This window comes from Corvus kubaryi, unplaced genomic scaffold (genome assembly GCF_017639235.1).
Source record: "Corvus kubaryi isolate FWS band 111438036 unplaced genomic scaffold, C.kubaryi_AGA036_p1.0 37384, whole genome shotgun sequence".
Classification (NCBI taxonomy): Eukaryota; Metazoa; Chordata; class Aves; order Passeriformes; family Corvidae; genus Corvus; species Corvus kubaryi.
In genome coordinates this window covers 2,878,014-2,897,283 of record NW_024581126.1, presented here as the reverse complement: position 1 = coordinate 2,897,283, position 19,270 = coordinate 2,878,014, and the positions used below count along the sequence as shown (strand labels likewise).

The window sequence follows — 19,270 nt, the reverse complement described above, 5'->3', positions numbered from 1 at the left end:
AGCACATCAGGAGCTTTAGCTTGGAGGTGACAAAGCAGACATAATCACAACCAGATAGTGAAATACAGCTTTGCTTTAGCTCTAGGTTACATAGTGTAGTTCACTCAGCTCCTGGCTCCACCTCTGAGAAAAAGCAAGAGACACACAGTAAATACCACCACTGTGTTTGGTGACAAATCCACCTCAGTGTCATTCCCAAGTAGAGTCAGGTTAGGAAAGTCGAGTAATTTAAAGTATCAGTCCTGTGAAGTTCAGGGAATGGGGATGCTGGTGGCATCAAGAGCTAATTATCAGCTCAACTTTGTCACTTGAAACCACTGTACAGCTCACCCAGAGACAGCCCTGACTACCTGAGAAATACCTCTAGAACCTCTTCTAAAAAGGAAAGGTCAGCTGCAGCTGTAAATTACTGCATCACTTTTGAATGATACATTTAGCATTGGGTCAAATTCTAATAGAGCAGTTAGAGCTGTTCAAGCTCCCGAGTCTAACATAAATGTGAAAATGCAGCAGAGCCATTGCTTAGTGCCATGCTGAATCAAGTTGTCTTACAGGGCAACAACACATTTCTATTCTCTGTTTTTGTGTATTTGTGTAAGGTTACCCTACAAAATAATAAGATTACTGTAAATAGGGCATCACAACTACAGTGTAAGATAAATGGATAGGCTCTAAATCATAGATGTGCTAAATTTTATTCTTTCATGGATTCTTTTGATTCTTTTAAATGGCATGGTGCTATAAAGTAATAAAGGAAACAATGTTTTTATACTTTCACATACTACTATCTTCCTTTTTTTTTTTAACTCTTACTGTAGGTGATGATTTTTATTAGGGTACACAATGGACTACCCTCTTCCTCCCCTCCCAAGCAGACTGGTTAGCATCTGTTTGATTCATATGCTGTGACTTTTTCCTGCTGCTTTCTATCAACCTTAATTGTGAAAAATGGTGTCTTGTTGCCCTTTTGATATTATTTCGGAGATTGACTCAGCCTTAAAGTATCCAGATGGGTACAGTTGTACAAATATCTGTGGAATTAGCTCACTGAGGTCTGGTCTGCAATATTTTTAATTGACTTACATGTTCTGTGGGAAAAGAAGAATCATAAAAAGCCTTTGCTATAGCATTCCATTCTTCACTAGGGTCTCCCTGGGGGTCTCGGTGGATACTAGAAGTATTCAAAGTGTTGGCAGCTCTGTTCAGACTGCTAGAACCTGATTGACAAAAAGGAAATGGTAACAACTGCAATTTAGTCTCCAGGCACTAATTGTGAAATAACTAAACTGGTTTACCTCTGATCTTAAAAAATGAAATATTTTTGTTTTAAATCACTGGATCGTTGTTATAGGCTTTTGCCCTTCATTTTTTTCTTTCATGTTTCATCTGTTTTTTCTCTAAAGATGAGGAATGTTTCTACTTGATTAAAAATGTTTTCTCTCATTTTCACATATTAAGTTAATGACAGAAAAGTGACTTATAGGAAGTGTATGTATTCCAAATATTCTAAATGAATATATTTTTTCAAACACTATTACTTTAAACTCACCTTCTGATAACGATAATAAATAATCAATGCCATTATAACATGTTATTCCAGGATGACTTGTAATAAAAGAAGACATTAAGGCAAAGCTTTTCAGACAATCAAAAAACATTTTAAATATAGAGTCTTTTTGTTAATGGCTGTATCTCATGTTTCAGGTGGTCAGGCAGTAGCCATCTACTAAAGGTAGGAAAGGCATTCCTTGCAAGATGAAAATACAAGCACGCTTTCACAATTACTCACCGTGCAAACAGGAGCTGTTTTGTCACTACACAGATGCTTATGGATCACTGCATCAATGGTAAAATCTTGTTTTGCTATGAAAATACATTTTACCTCATGATTATGTAACAGTTATTTCAGAATACTGACATTTTCTCTTGGGAGGAAGAGGAAAATGGTTTTGTGTTTGTTTTCTTTTTTAAGCATCTGCCAGGAAGATCTTTCCCATTCCCAATTCATTTCTTCATTTAGTGATGTCTGCTCTCTGGGAACCAGAGTATAAATAGTAAATTGCATTGTGGTTAGGCAGTAGAAGGAATTCCCTCAGGTAGGTTTACTAAACTCTTTCACCACTTCTCTTCCAAACTCTTTCACCACTTCTCTTCCCCTCTAGATCTCCCATATGGCCAAATGGTTTGTGCTCCAGTCAGTCAAAAAAAATTTAAAATGTAGGTACAGTGTCCACATGGATTCCACTGCAGGTTTGCCATTTGGGAAAAGATCTGCAAACAAAACACGAACCCCAAGCACAATAAACACTGGAAGCTGCAGTGCTGTGTACCACAATGACTTGGAGGTGCTCTGACTGTGAGGTTCTCTACACTCCCAAAGAGGTGCAGGACTCAGAGAGGGCAGCAGGTGCCAGGAGGGACCTCTCTAAATTAGGCAGAATGCGGCACATCTGGGACACAGACCAAGACCCTCACCATGATGTTTAGCTGGAATTCAAGAGGTCTGGTCACTAGGCAACTCATTTGAGGGACTAGAGTTAGTTCCCTACCAACTCCTTTGGATGAACCTCTCCGAGTCACTTGGAGTTCCAATACTTTGCATACAGAAAGGTTTCTGACAAGAGAAGGTGGAGGAACACACAGGGAAGAAATTCAGATAGCACTGTCTGTTCTTACGAAAAGAGAACATGCAAAACCATCATGTAGCTATGCATTCATTTTATTGAAACAGATACCAAAATTCACATTATTGAAAGAAATAATGTGCCATCTGAGATCAGGATTCTGCTACCTTGCTACCACTGCTACTGTTTTAGGGACAGTGACATTTCTGAAACTGAACTTCAAAAACCAGTGCATCTAACACAAATATCCATAAGCAGGAGACCAAGTACAGAAACCAAATTACCTATAGAGCTAAATTCATAATAACAGAACAACGTAAAGAAACCAGACTGTTGGGTTTTGCTGTCTGCCACTGGCTGCAAAACTAAAGATGGGAGACTCTGCTCTTGGTATGTTCAAGGGGCAAAGGTGAAAACACTGCACCAACAAAAAATAGACACCAACGCCCTGTCCTGTGGGTCCTGCTCTTTGGAAAACATCTAAGCACCCAGGGCTCCAGTTTTGGGGTAATCTACCAGCTAATTTTATTGCAAAACAAATCTAAAATACAACTTTTCCACATGTCAGTAATGATTTAGAAGCCCATGGAATAAAGTTCATATTTACTATCTTGCATATGCAAAATATTGCTCAACAAATAACCAAATGTCAATAGTAGGAGATTAAAAAGCTCCTTGAGCACTTAAAGCTCCGTGTGTTTTCCAGAAGTTGAAAGAATATAAAGTCCTTTCACACATTCAACACATTCAGATGGTTTTAAGTGTACATCTAAATTACAGATGTACAATAAAATAAAAAGCAAATTTCTGTAAGCCCTGTTCAAAGAAGCATCTGCTGATTCAAAAGCTACCCTAATTTGGATGCAAAATGAGAACACTGAATAAATAATTTCCAAAAGCTGCTCAGTGCTTTTCAGATCCATGCAGAGCCCTGAGAGAATGTCCTCTACATTAGGGTTAGAAATGCCTATCAAAATTCAGTTTGTCATTGCACTGCTGTTAGTTCACAAAGGAAAATATGAGAAAAATATTTGATCAACTAATTGCTAACAAAAGGTGTTCATTTGCATTTATAATATAAACAGAGCAATCTCACCTTTTTGCAATGTAACTAAAATGTCAGGTTTACAGTTTTCTACACTAAGAAATTTCACATTTTGATAATTTTTCTAAGCACTACACGGTTCAGAACATTAATGCTCATATTTTCTTACCTTGTTCTGTTTCTCCACTGTCCACATTTTCACTGAGGTTTTGACTCTGTGTGTTTGAAATGTTTGTGTTTTCCACTAAGCACGGTATTTTCTCTTTTGAAAGGGAAGGTTCCTTGGAAGCTGAAGCCCATGTAGCTTGACCTCTCATTTGCTTTACTCTTGAACAAGAACTGAGAGCTAAAAAATTCAAGTACAGTGGAGTTTTCTCAGCTTTTTTATCTGAGGTTGAAAGATCAAAGGATGAACTTACACTTATGTTTACTAAATTTCCAGATGTTCTCATGGGTAAAGAGCATGATTCTTTCAGGTGACCCTCAGCAAACTTCCTTCCTGGAACTGCAGTACTCAGTGAGTCTTTCTTCTCTTCTAACAATGTGTTCTTTGTTGGAGTATTAATCTCCAGGGAATGTCCACGTTTGATGGAGTGTATCTGAGTATCATCGTTAACATTTTTACATAGAATTAGTTTATCTATACTTGCTCTGTCTGTTGGGGGTTTTTTATGAGCACTTTCAAGACCATCACCCTTTACTGGAGATTTGGCTTCAGCACTTGAAGTCCATGTATTTGAAGCATTCCCTGTTTGTTTAGCACTGTCTTGTTCAGGTTGCTTGCTGTGCATGTCATCCACATTTACTCCTCTCTCAGTTTTGTGCAGGCATAAACTAAAAGTACCTAAGAGAGACTTTTTCTTTCTGTGTTCTTTTGCAGTAGCATCATCACCACTTGCTTCATCACAACAAACAGCTGGTGGATTTTGAGCATCAGTTACCAGATCATCGGTACTGTTCATGTTTCTGGCATTGTCATCATTTCTGCCTTCAGCATCTACATGTGTCTGTTCCAGAGGAAGTTTATCTCTATGTAAACCACTCAGATTTAAGTGTTTTTCTGTTTGATGTAATCCACTGCCTACATAATTGTCACTATTCAGCAAGCTACATTTTTGGTATTCTGCTTGAGAATTCTCTTTAGTATAAGGTAGGATGCCAAACCTTAACTCCTTAGTTTGGTGGCTGGCTGTACTTCTCTCATGCAGAGCACTCTTCTCAGTGCAAAGAACAGCTTCAGACTCAGGTTTGGGTGCTTCAGGTGTAAGGACACTTTTGTCGTGTTGTCTGGTGTCTGAGTCTGCATCTGCCTTGGCACAAGTTGGTTCATCTGTAGTATTGCTCAGTTCTTCCTTGCTAGTGTTGGTCTCCTGACTTCCATTTTTCCTGTCAGCACCTACAGTCTCTGTGCTGCCTAGAAAGGCCTTTCTTGTCTGTGTGTGGCATGCTGCCAAAGGCTCAGTGCTGTCCTGTGATTTTTGATCTAATTTTGCATTGTTTTCATCTAGTAACACTGTGTGTGTTGCTCCTGGATCTTCCGCCTCTTTGCATCCAGTGACATGCATTTCCAAGGTGTGTCCTTGGGTAATTAAATCAGTATCTGTGCAGAGGGTATTCCTGGGAGAAGCCTCCCTTTGCTTTACTTCGTAAGGGCTAGCAACATTAATTTCATCCTTAAAACTGTTTTCAAGAACTTGTAAATCTGTAGAGTGAGTGTATTCTCTAATTAGTGACTGATAAACCAGAGGTTACGTAATGCTTTATTTTTAGTTTATAATTTCCAAAGAGATGGACTCAAGATTGGTATCGATTCTGGTATCTTATATTACACACACAAGCCTGTCAAAAAGTTACTGAAGGTAAATATTGCACTATGGTAACTTGCAAAATATTTATAAACTGAGAGAGCAGAAAATATATTAACATTCTGTAGATTTTAGATATGACCATTTAATTCAGGATTTAAGCCCTCTCTTGTCATATACTATATCTGCAAACATTTATCCTTTCTTCAACAATACTACTTATCTCTATTATCCATGGAATGTTATTACTTTGTTCTGTCTTTAATTCCTCAATGCTTGAAGACTGGTCCGTTGTGGTTTTTACTTGAGTTTCTTCTTCATTTCCACAATTACCATATTTTCTTATTACAGACTGCATAAACTCATTTTCTTCCTTAATAGCCTGTATTTCACTGTCTTTTGAGTGTTCTTGACCACTCTAGCATAAGAAGGAACAAAAGACTGTAAGTACTTTAATAATTTACTATAGTCACTGATTAGGTAAAAAGTTGAGGACTGAGATTTAAAATTAATTTTACAGTTCTGATGAAAAACAAAGACCATTCACCTGAAGTATGAGAAGTTAACATAAACAGAGGAACAGAAAAAAGCAGACTAATACCCTAGAAGAGTAGGAAAGAAATCAGGTCCTGCTATATTACAGTCCGCAATGTTACACAGATGACACAATTCCTCAGTGGAAGGAATTTGTGTTGTACATGTGGTGACTGGATCACTCCCTCTCTGTGCTGGCTCAATCAGTGATCTGCTCAGTAATTACATGTGGAAAAATCCTGCATGATTACTGTTTACACCCAAACACATACACATATAAACAACACATACACATATAAACAACATTTTTTTTTTTCTAGCAAACTGCCCAGGACTTTTAAATTCATTTCACAGGCAAATAAGGCTTATGAATTTGCAATTCCTGACATTCGGTTCCTCATTCCCTCCCAAATAGCTTTTTAACATTAATTTGAGTTAAATTCAACAAGAGTAGAAGCCTGAAGATGTGTCTACTTGAAGTCTAAATCACTGGTCTACTATTACATCTGTATTTGTGTTTAGGTTTGAAAGCTGCAGTTCTGTGAAAACTAGGGCCTGAATAGTGAAGATAATAAAATCCCACCAAAACAGAAGGAAAAGGAGATGCATCCTTTGTCATCATCAACTGTTTGGCAGCTGAAGACAGGAGCACGTGCTGGCTCTTGCCCTAAAGATAGGATATAAAAGTAGGCAGATGTGGGAGGGAGCTTAGGCCATAAAAGATGTGGGAAAAAGCTGAAGATACTCGGGTGACTGGAGGTGTTGCAGAAGGAAGGCTGGGATGTGGGAGGGAGTTACAAGAGCTGTGCTTGGGCATTGGATGTGTGAGGAGGACAGAGAATATTGCAGAGTGGAGGGAGGCACGTAGACAGCACTGCTAAAAAATGAGGCTGTTGCAATGCTGGCAGAGTAGGGGATGTAGAACACAAATCTGCCAGAAACAGTTTCTTGCAGGTCACAGAAACATCCTGATGCTCCCAGCTTTGCCGATTTGGGGGAGGGAGGAGTCATGGTAAATGGAGGAGGGTCCTAAAATACTTTTCCTTTGCCAAGTAATCCATCCTCAATTTGAAGTTTCAGTTGAAATTTCTTTCTCTTTTCCTCATGTTTTATCATTATTTTCCCTGTCATTCTGATTTGGAAATTGTACATGTTACATCTTTTTCTTTTCTAGGTTTTTAATTAATTTTGCTTCTTTGCTCTATGTAGCCCTGGCATCACATTTTCAAGATTTTGTATACAAATAGTAGAAATTTCCTTTTACTATCATGAAAGCTGTAACTATTTTATAATCTTTTGTTTCTAGGAGCTCTTTCTTCAGACAGAAACACCAAACACCACACTGTAACTGTGTACATTATTCTTTCATAATTGTAAAGACAGCCACTGCAGTGGAACTTACCACATCTGTTGGGATGGACTGAGCTGGTGACTGCATCTGAAACAAACAGGATGAAACGTTCATAGAAAGGCAGAAAGGTTACATGATTCCTTTCCAGATTTTCAGATGGGTTGAAGAAACCTACTTTTCAATAAATTCAAAAGGCTGTCCAGCTCTTAAAAAATAGGTCCAAGATGGACAAACTAAAATACCTAAAACCCAAAACTTTTAGACTTGGATTTTAATTTTTTTGCGTGTGATTTAGTAAAATCTAAGAAACACATATATCCCTAAATATCCTTTCCCTCAACAGACTATTTCATAGTATGAAATTAAAACCCTTCTCAAAACCAGATCTCCCTGTACATACACACACAAAAGAATTACAGCAGCCCATTGCAGGGTGTAACCCTATTCCCTAATGGTACACAGCTGTATTACAAATTATGTCAAACTAAATGTGAAGCATGGTAAGGTTAAACTAAATTGCAATCCAAGTCTGGAATGAGGTCTGACATTGTACCTTTCTTTTAAAAATGTCTTTTATTTAATTACTATTCCAGAGGTGATCAGTGTGAAGAAGTACATTCTGAATTTCATGCCCCACAAATAACCACAGAGATTTCTGATTGCACTAGGTGTAAAAATAAGTCTAAACATATTTCCTTACAACACCTGGAACCACAGTCAAGACCTAAATCCAAGCCAACAACTTTCCCTTTTATGTTCCACTAGACACTGACTCATTAGTGATACAAGGTGAAATTCCACAAATCAGAATAACCAATACGATCTGCTGCAGCTCCAGTTTCTTGGCAGTGTTCCACTCAGTCCAACCTGCCTAGCTTTGGAAATCTAATGATTGTACAACACAAAGTGGTATGGCAATTTGCCATAAGATAGTGTAAGATGTATATTTGGAAGACATCTGACTTCTTTTGCATTTATGAGTATATGCTTTAAGCTTTTCTGCTTTCAAACCCATGGGGTTATCTTAGCAAGCACAAGTACTGTTTATCAGGAATGCCTGATCACTTCGATTCTGCATCCTAACAATAACCGATATTTCATTTTCATTCAAGGAAACAGTGGCTTTTAAAAGATACACAATTTGCATTATACCTTGTAGAGTTCATACAGTTTTGGCACAATGAGTAATCATTTCAAGTCTAATTTCCCTTGCATTATTAAGTGCATACCAGCAGCTATGTACATGTCTTTGTGAGCTATAAACATACATATGTACATGCACTGTGAAGAAATTAATTTTAAGTTCTTCCAAATTCTAAAATATTTTTACTGTTTGTCATTTTACCGATAATTCATATACTAGTTCTAAAATAGTTACCTGTCTTCACAGTCCTAGTGTCTTCCTATTTTCCTAACACAGAAAGCAAAATTATATGCATGAAAATGAGTTTTCCCTTCTTTGAAGAATAGATCATTTTTTAGGTGTAAAAGTTAATGGAAAAGGGATATAACCAATACTCAACAGAACAACAGAATACGCTCAATGCACAGAGAATGCTTCTTATGGCTTCTGACTCTGCCCTTTTTTTTCAATCTTATAAAAGACTGGAATACAAATTTGCAATCCAGTTTGATCATGGGGTAACACAGAGCTGCAGGTCTACATGTTCTTCCTTTCATTCCAAAAGACCATCTTTGTGTGCTCAGCCACTCGTTAACTTCCCATGTGTGCCCTGCATCTAGAGCTGAACATGGACTTGGTTCACCCAACAATCCAAGCTCAATTCTAGTTCCACCTGCACTGCATAAAAGCATTTTACCTCCTGCATTCACCACGTGATGAGCTCACTGGGCCTTTGATGACTCTTAAAGATGCTATGTGACATAAAGGTTGGTGTTTCCTAAACTAAAACTGAAAAACTTAAGATAACCTGTGTATTGATAAAAACAGTCTTCGGATCTGTCCCATGATACAGAAGCTGAAATTAATTCTTCTGAGTAGCAGTGGAATTACTTCCACACCTCCAGGGAACTTACATACATATGAAGTCAGTTGGGTCTGCCCCAGTATTTGAGAAATACCCATGCAAAAGATGTTTTTGAAATAGGATTTAGTAAAGATGGGCTATTTAAGTTGCTATCTATTAGGTACAAATTTATTAATGAAGTAACATCTCAGGTTTCTATGATATAAGCACCCCTCTGGATGAAAGGCAAATATTCTTTGGGTACAGTAAGTTTCAATGATATTTAGGGTCATTGTCACATAAATTTTTAAGTTGAGCAATGTCAAAGGAAGATCAGTGGACATAACAGACAAGATTAGAAAAACTATCATATCTTTTTTTTCTCTGGAATTTTTACAAGACACACTGCAGCTAGTAAAGACACTTACCTGCAGATTTCCCACTTGCTCAGAATGCTGATTTCCCTGAGGAGGATGATAATCTTCAAGATGTCTATGAAGTCCTTTAAGGGAATTCAGCGCATTTTTAATAGTGCGTATTTCTCTTCTCATGTTTTCCTCCTGTAATAATTGCAAGTACACCGACCACACAAACAATTTACTGCGTGTTCATATAGGTAAATCAGCATTTTACAAAGGTATCAACAGCTTAGTAAATGAAAGTTAATCCTTAAAAGAAAGTACAGATGCGAAGGAATTTCTTTGTACAAAGTAATTGAGTTCTTTCATTCAAACCAAAATTTTCATCACATTTCCATTGCAGATGACAGCTTTTATTAACTGGTTTAGGATTTTTTTTTTTCACCATTTACTGCAAGAAGCAATGCTTCAAGAAAGTGAGGTTTGTGTTTGTAGCTTTCTTCCCTTTTGGCTCAAAGATAAATTTAATAGTCAACATTCATTCTCTACCTACACTATCAAGAAACCACAACAGCAAATAATCTGCTTGGCACTTTGCTTCTGTAAATAGCCTCAAGTATCCAATGCTTCTTCAGTAAACATGTAATATTTAAGTTTTTGTATTCAGAACTAACTGAATTGTCCAAACTACAACTTGTAAAAGAACAGAAGGGCAATTTTACAGAAATACCTTCACTTAATTTACAAGATTTCCAGACCGGTGTTAACTTTATCCTTGATGATTTACTTCAGGAGACAAAATTTCTAGTTAGCCATAGCAGAAATATGAAAAGGAATAATAATCATCTTCTAAAGAACAGATGCAAACATTCCTGAGAAATAAGCAGGGCAAATTCCAATGTCTATAGAGGAAATTATGGCACAAAATTCTCCATGGAATCAGGGAGATCAAATCTTCTCAGGGAGCTGAGCATCAGAACAGTTTAGCTGTTTTGTGGCCTCATGGTTGCAGTCATCCCCATAGTGGCTGCGCTCAAGGGAGTGAGCCTCAGACAACAGGATTACAAGGACAACCGTGCATTATTTCCCCACAGCTTCCCTAGAAATCTATCTACCAAAATCAAAACCTTTCTGGCAGTAGGTGCCAAGTACATAGAAATAAAAAAGACAGACTTTTAAACAAATGCTGCTTAGAGTCTGGTTTCCACACATTAAGCAGATCTTGTCTTACTGAAGTGGCATTAATCTTTCGTACGTCTAAACATGCATTTATTATTGCAGACAATTTTTACAGCTACAATGTTTTTCTAATTGTTTTGGATTAAATAATTACTGAAGTATTCTTTCAAAGTAATGAGGTAATAGAAAGAATGTCAAATATAGAAGATAAACTATTGTTTAGGTGTCCACAGAGGTGAATTCACTAGGGGGACATACCAGACATACACCTTTTCTTACCCACTTTCACCCTCAGTCCACACTGAAGAACTCCTTTCAAATCAGAACTGCAGGAAGAGCACTGGAGAGCACTTTTAGAGCACGGAAGTCAACCTAAATCTGATTTTTAAAATATTCATTTCTAAAGTGTATGTATTACTGGAGAAGAAATGAGTTGGGTTTTTTGTATTATTTCTGTGATATTTTCTTGGTTTTTAGGAATTACTTGAAATGCTTGACAACTATTCGAAAAAACTTTTAATACTATAGCATTTAATTTAATAAACCTACATCATTTTTCCAAGTTCTTAGTGCCTTCTCATGCTCATTCTGAAGATTAAGGAACTTTTCTTCATTTTCCTTTGCCTTCTCCCTTTGCAGCTCATTATCTCTTTCAAGGGCCTGCAATAAAATTAATTATCCAAAAAATAATCAATACCACGTTAATGAATTTTGATGTGTTTTATGTTGCTTGGACCTTTGCTTCTAACATGCTGCAAGTGCCATACAGATCAGTGATAATGTGCTATCTCAACAATAATTTTCATAAATTAACAGAAAGGTGCTTATAGTTTAGCTAACAGGAAACAGGGGGAGGTTATGAAAAAAGAAATGGCTATAAAAGGGTATAAAAACACTTGCCATTATTCAGTTTCACTGCATAAGTTTTAATGTGCTGAAAAAGTAATATAAAGTCCAGAGATGAGAGATATGAAATGTAGCATAATCCAGACCCACTGCACTTAAAGAAAAAACTACTGTATACTGACTGGAAAAAAAAATATTTTTCTAATCAGTTTTTCTGTCCTATATTGTTTATTAACCTTTCTTATGAACTAGATAATCTTTACATTCTAAAACATACCTACTGCAACATGCAGTAGATATCTGATTATGCGTTAATTTATTTTTATTGGGTCACTGTAATAGGAGTGCATTGAAATAACAGTAATATTAAGTTTTATACCACCATAACTGTACTTGCAACATTTTTGGGTTAACTCTTTCAGCTTTACTGTGCTAAACTAAAGGAGTCTTGTGTAAATCAACAGTAACTTCACACATGTATCAGGTACTCTTGGAATTTTTATCCTATCTCATTTTTATAGCAAACAATATGGAAGATGAAAGACTCACTGCATTCCATTACCTGTTCTATAGATGACACAAATATATTTGATAATGTAAGCATAACTTTAGTGCATGTAGCGGTATGACCAGATACATCATTATGACTCTGATGAGTTTCTTTGAAAGTCCACTTGAAAAATGTTATGGAGGCAATATTCCAAACCAATTCCTTTTTACTAAATCTTTTAACCAAAAATTAGTCTACTTTTTGATTCACTTACCATCAATTTTTAAATGCCTATGTTAATTTCGTTACACTGTTAATAAAATTCTATTTTACAGGTACTAACACTAAGAAAACTCAAACCACTTTGCATTTTTGTACACATGGGAAAAGTTGTGCATAATAGTGTAATGGATGTTCTTTGTCAGATTATGTATTTAAAACGATGAGACAATTCAACAACGCATTGTCTGAATGATCACACTCTGATGTAGCATCTTTCATCTAGTTGTATAAACCAGGAGTGCAAGACCTCCTCTCTTTGATGAACCTGCTCTTAACTCCACGGATGCTTTTACTTGCACCTCAAATGCAACCTTCTCAGTGATGGATTATTATAGTTATTCACAGCATAGCTCTTAGGGCAAAATATCAGAAGTAGCAGATGTATGGAATGGATCATATGTTAAAGCCAATTGTACAGACAATTCAGGAATACCTGAATTCCTTGCATTCTCAAGTATTCTGTCATCTGTTAAAGAATTAAGATTTTTGTTTTGAAGTCATAACAACACTGGTATCCTAGCACTAAGAGAATGCAAATAATGAGAAGGGATCCTTCTTGAATGTTACCTTGCAAGTATTCTGTCATATCAAGCCTAAGAATAAGTAATTTTTTGTGAGTATATGAATAAAAATATTTCCAGGGGACTATACAATCACTCCTTTCATTTTTCTGTTATTCTGAAGAAACTCTTTTGCTTCATAAGCAAGGCCCAGAAATTCAACAGGGATGTAGGACAGGGCATAAGAATAACACATAACCTTTAGATCCCATTTGTTATACTGAGGTTCTAGAATCCATTAAGATGAAAGCAGTAGCTCTCAAATTGGAAGGGAAGTAGGTAGACCCTTCAAGTTACATATTCAGCTCCCTATTTCCTAAGTTCCATTTGATGTTTTAAAAAAATGCAAAAATGCAAAATAAGAAGCTAACATTGTCTCATTCCCTGGAATATCCTGGTATTTGTATCACACTGAAAAATAAGGTCTATTTACATCAGTCTAAGTAGTGAAGGTTGAACCAAGAGCCCCTTACTGGTTATCCATGCCTTGTAACATCCATTTCTAAAGTGTTCATGCCTGCCAGAAGTTACCTCTGAGGACTGCACTGAAGCTTTGATGATCAGCAGTGGTTTGTACAATAGAACAATAGAAAGCTGTAATACCACCCCATTGTCTAATATAAACAGACCCAAATCAGAGCAGGCTCTCATCAGAATTTGCGTAATTGCAACCAGAAATCAATTTTTGGCCTGCACAGGCTGCAAAACAGAGACTTGTGTTCATTCATACCTTAACAAGAAGAAAACAAGCCATACTTGTAGACATTTATGTGCAGTCTTCAAAGAGAAGATTCACAGATATCATTTACTGTTCTAGCTGGAGCTTTAAGGCATACTATAAACTTTATCTGAGATGGGAAACAATAGCTCAGAAATACTATCAGGAAAAAGCACTTTAAAATACACTTGCTATTCAATAATCCTGACACAAAAATCCTAAAGGTTTCCTGTATTATGAAAGTCATCATCAGTAAGGTTATATATGAATTAAATTATCTCGAGCTTCTGTTTTAATCTACAAAGCAATTTCAATTATCTTAAAAACTAAAAAGCACATTACCTTCTTACTTTAACAAAGAACAGGATTATAGGAATAGCAAGTAATCCAGCTGTTTCACTGGACCCAACATGTAAATAACAGATTTATACAGAAGATACAGAAAATCATGCTACTTTAGGCACTTCTACAGCCAAAGGGTTGTTCAGTTAATCTTTGTAAAAATGTTGCAGATACTTAAATTGCTAGGGGGACTTTAGCCAGTTTCTGATGGAGAACATAGCTCAACTTTAACATTACTTGTTTCATCAAAATGTAAAAGTCCTTTATTTATATTGTGGCAGAAGGCAAACTACTTACACCTGTTAAGAGTAAAGTCTTAGGGGAAGTGAATAATTTCAAATTATCAGAGAATTTATTTAGAAACATAAGTATACATCTACACTGGAAGTTCAATTTGAAATTAACTGAACTCCTAGTTCAAAACCTTGGCTTTGAAGAGTGGAGTAGTTTTGTTTATGTCTGGACAAATAGTAGATAGTTTCTAATAGTCCAGTCAGTGGCTGTACCTGAATGCTGCATGGCACATCTGATGGGAATGGATATGACCTTAAACTTCAGTGCACTGTGGGCCAAGCTGACTGCTACTGAAATACAGAATGTAAACTGTTCTGAGCTGCTTTTACATGCTGAAAGAGGAACTAAGGAGTGCTGCAACTCCACACTCTCCGCGTGACTACTTCCCACCTCTAGCATAAATATGACACCAGAAAACACAGCAAGAAAGGGCTGAAGATAAAGCTCTTTCTTAGGCTCTCTGCTTTAATAAAACTGAGGACAAGCTCAAGCTATGAATGAAGATCTGAAATTTGAAATGTTGTCCAGAAATTTATACCTATATGAAAATTACAAGAAACAAAAGTCATAAAATAATTTTATTTCAATAATTGAAAGTAGCCCTGTTCTGGTTTTGCCCTCTAGAAATGGCTGCTAAGAATGGTAACCATGATTTACTTTAGGGAGAGAAGTAATAGAGGGAAAGCACAGCCTGCGCTTCAAGGTTCACGCTGACACTTAAGGAGCTGAGGGAGCAATGGAAGTGAGGTCAAAAGTTCTGAAAGGCACACAGATGTCTTTAACAGCCCTGGACTTTAAAAATACATAACAGATAGTAACAGCTTGTCTAATCGAGAAAAATCTGACCTGATAGTCTTCTTTCAATGCATTTAATTCACTTTCCATTCTAACATTTGTTTGGGTTATTCGCTGAAGCAGCTCCTGCACACACTGTAGAGAGCTGAGAATTTCCTTATTAATACAAACAGAACAGGATATATTGAGCAAGATTTTGTTTCTGGAGTTTAAACATTAGATAATTTATGTCTTTTATAACAATATATTTATTTTTTTATTCTGTCAGTGTTTACAAAATCCTGTCTGTAAAAAAGGTACTCCAATCCCAACATTGGGGAAAATTTGTTGGGAGAAATCAGAACAACACCCGTCTTTTCTGGCCTTTTACCTTGGAGAAGATAAAATTATTACAAATTATTATAACTTGCTCCTCTTCAATGAACTTTCCTGTAATTAAAATGAAATCCACCCAATCTTTATACATTCTTCAGTGCAAATCTGGATAAAATATATCAAATCAAACCCCACTGTGAGTTCAGTTCAGGATAAACAGAGTAACGTTATCAGATCACAGTTCTGAAAAACATGGAAAATCCAAAAGAAATTACTCCATTGACAGATCACCCTTACATGGAATTATTCTGTATCTCCTGAATTAAATCCTGACAGATGTGAACTACCTCCCATTAGCTTTGCATCATATGGTGCGGTATATCAGATTTTGCTGTCAAGGTCTGAACTTTTGTGGTACCTTCCTCAAGACTGTATTGTTACTTCATGAAGAGGAATTTTTAAAAAAAGAGCCACCCAAACTGAGCTGATTTGAGTTAATGAAGGTGCCATGGATTTACAAACCCCATGGGTGCTGCCATGAAGTGTGCTGCTGGAAACTGCGCCATTTTCTATTAAACTCTACAAAACATATTTTCAAAGTTTCAAAGACAGAATGAATGACCCAGACAAGCCAATCACCACTCCCTCAAGACCACTTACAGCAGTTACTGAAAGAAGACCTGCATAGAAAAAAACCCCTGAGTTTCAGGCAGAAGGGAGTCTGAAATGTGCTCAGTTGCTTCAAAATACACTGAGAGGAACGTATTATTAAAACAAAGTACTTTGACATACTTGAAAAGTGTTTTCAAATGATTCTAGTTTTGGTTCTACTGGGTACACAGATACAGCTGTCTACTAAAAATAAAATCAGTATTTTAATGTACTGTCTCTCATCCCTTTTCCAGCATGTATAAATAATATATTTTTGCACTGAAGCTTAATTTATTTTTAGTTCAATTTTACATCTAGAAAACTAAACTGCAGAGCTGTGGAATGGCTTGGCCAGTGTCATCTGACAGGTCAGTAGCACAGCTGGCCACATCTTTTAAATCTAGTACAGTTTTCTCTCAAATAGACCAGACCTCTTGTCTGATACAGTTTAGTACAAATCAGGTGTTAATTTAGATGGTTTTTCTAGCCTAAGTCCAAGAACCACTGAAGCCAACATCTCAGTTAAACGAGATGGTGAATTATTAGTGCTCTGTAACACAGAAATCCATGTCTTCCAACCCAGGCAGCTGGATGAAACGTGAAGTTCATCTCTACATTAGAGCCCTCCCCAGACTACACCAAAGCCCTTCAAATGTTAAAACTAACCTAGCAAATAAACCCTAACAATTCACACAGAACAAGAGAGACACAAACCAGAATCCTTCTCTTAGATAACACATATCAAATATGCATACAAATTATGCTCCACACATCTCCATATAAATACTTACAGTGCATTCAGGGCTGGGAAAGTAATGAGGCCTGAATATGTCTCTCATTTTTTTCCATGTGTTTATTGGCAATTTTTTAAAATCATGCTCAAAATGCAAACAGGCTTTTATTAATTGGAAGAGTGCTGCTGGATGAGTGCTCTATGGGCATGCAAGCAAGATTCTGCTTTTGTCCCTCCCAGAGACCAAGAATGATACACTTCTCTGACCTGCTCCCTTTCATGAACTGCAGAGTGAAAACTCTGCAACTGTTCAAGAAAAGGAAAAAACCAACCACCCTTTCCAGGCTTAATGTTCTGCAAAACAGTGTATTATGTTGTTGTTGCAGGAAACAAATTTTTTTTTTTCTGTATTTGATACTTGACTCCATAGCCTTTGTTTAAACATCAGGATTTTTTCCGGAACATACCTGAGTTAGCAAGAGAAGACAGTGCTAACTCTGTTCAGGAGTGTAAAGGTGTTGCTTAATAGTCTAAATGTTTATGTTCTGTATGATTGGAACATCATTTCCTGTGTATACTATTGACACATTATTCCCATTTTGCCTGGTTTCAGTACCAATATTAGAATAAACTGTTGGCAACCAGAAAGCAGAACAGCCAGCAGGTTATGCCAGCCTTACTGCTTATTTATACTGATCCACATGCAGGCAAGTGTTTCATGAGTATACTAAATTTCTCCCATCTGAATCAAAGAGAAAATATAAGACTTGGAATAAAGTGTCAAACAATGGACTTTGTTCTGGTAATACTCCTTCTAAAAACTGAGCAGTAAGATACCACTTATGCTAGTATTAAAATATTTCTGAAGTGTAAACAAGTGAATTTAACTCGTTTTTGTAGCTTAGTATAATAAGAAACCTAAATATGAAATACAGCACCTATTTTCTTAAGTGATTTTTAATAGCAAAGCTGTATTAACAACTCACCAGCTTTTCTTCTTTAATGTGATTGTTTTCTTCTTGAACTTTTTTACTGAGTGCTGTCTCCTTAAAAAAAAAAAAAAAGAGCCTGAAAACAGTAAAAGGCATTTTAAATGACTGTTTATTTTCTTTAATAATATTGTATTGATGTGATATAGTGAATCATCATGAGGCTATTTAAAGAAATTTAATTATTTTTAAATGTCTTCTTACCCATTTTTTTACCATGAAATTATACTAATATTCATAGCATGTTAATTTCCCTAGAAAAGGTTCTAGAGGAAACAGTTTATTTATATTTTATATGCAGTTAGTAGAAAGGAAGCACTAATCTGTATGCATCAGAGATCACTGCCAGGAGGTTTGCTGAGTGAAGGACAGGAAATATTCACCAAAACTTTAATTTGTTTAAATTCCAAAATACCATTCTGATTTTCTGTTGCAGTTCTTGAAACTGTTTTTCCTTCACTGCAAGATTGATGTTTTCTTCTCCCACCATGTACTGAGATGTGACCTTGGACCTTATCAAGTCTGTAGTTACTTTCTTCAGTTCCTTAACACAGGAAACACATATAAATAGTTCATCCAGTATAGGCATTGCAATTCAAAACAGAGACAAATCTTTTAGACTATCCTGGTCATGCCCCACTTTGAAATAATGTATGGAAACAACAGAATAAATTAGAGGTACTGAAATGTGTAAGACTGACTCACTAAACTTTAAACTTGTCACACGTGACTGAAAGTTTATTTTCACAGGTAAAATGTTACTGTGCCAATTTTACTCTGTTTGAAGTATTTACTTAATCATTTTGTTACTTCCTCTTCCAAGAGCTATATTAGAAGTGGACACTGAGTTGGTATTGGTAAAACCTTCATCACCCAGATATACAATAGGAATTACTATTGTAACTACTGTGTACATTCTTTGGAATGAGGAGGGGAAAAAGGCAGAACAGTCATTATCTGGTAAAAACAGGAACTGGCTATAAATTTGGAGGATCTTTGCTTTTCCTGAAATGTTAAGTACTTAATCTCAAGAGAATGCTAAATTAATTTTATATTAGAATGTTCCACAGCACGATGCCTTTGATTTTATAGTCTTTATCCTCTTTTAAATACCCTGCGGCTTTTTTTTTTTTTTTTTTTTTTTTTGGTATCTGTTTTGTAACCAGTTTATTCACTAGGAGCTCCTAGTGCAGCAAATAAACAGCAAACGCTTTGATCTCATTAAATTACAACTTATAGTTCCTGGAGTCATAAATATTGTGCCCTGTTCTCCCCCTCCCCTCCCATCCTGGTGCAAGGTAGTCTGTTTAATATCGCTCTCTCCTTGAGTGCTCTGACGTTTACTCAGACAAATAGCAGAGGTTATGAATGCTGCTCACAGATAGTATCAA

At 36.4% G+C, this 19,270-nt stretch overlaps 1 protein-coding gene across 2 annotated transcripts in view; it reads right to left on the bottom strand.

Annotated features, from left to right (window-relative positions):
• The window catches only part of CCDC73 (coiled-coil domain containing 73), a 58,463-nt gene that overhangs the window by 2,169 nt on the left and 37,024 nt on the right, over nucleotides 1-19,270 (bottom strand). For both annotated transcript variants that reach the window (XM_042035476.1, XM_042035475.1), the window contains exons 11-19: nucleotides 18,295-18,423; nucleotides 17,877-17,936; nucleotides 15,243-15,347; nucleotides 11,414-11,524; nucleotides 9,755-9,886; nucleotides 7,411-7,446; nucleotides 5,724-5,892; nucleotides 3,839-5,371; nucleotides 1,084-1,217 (exon numbers count right to left, since the gene is read on the bottom strand). In XM_042035476.1, the coding sequence (XP_041891410.1) occupies nucleotides 1,084-1,217; nucleotides 3,839-5,371; nucleotides 5,724-5,892; nucleotides 7,411-7,446; nucleotides 9,755-9,886; nucleotides 11,414-11,524; nucleotides 15,243-15,347; nucleotides 17,877-17,936; nucleotides 18,295-18,423 (2,409 nt within the window). The remainder of the gene's footprint in view (nucleotides 1-1,083; nucleotides 1,218-3,838; nucleotides 5,372-5,723; nucleotides 5,893-7,410; nucleotides 7,447-9,754; nucleotides 9,887-11,413; nucleotides 11,525-15,242; nucleotides 15,348-17,876; nucleotides 17,937-18,294; nucleotides 18,424-19,270) is intronic.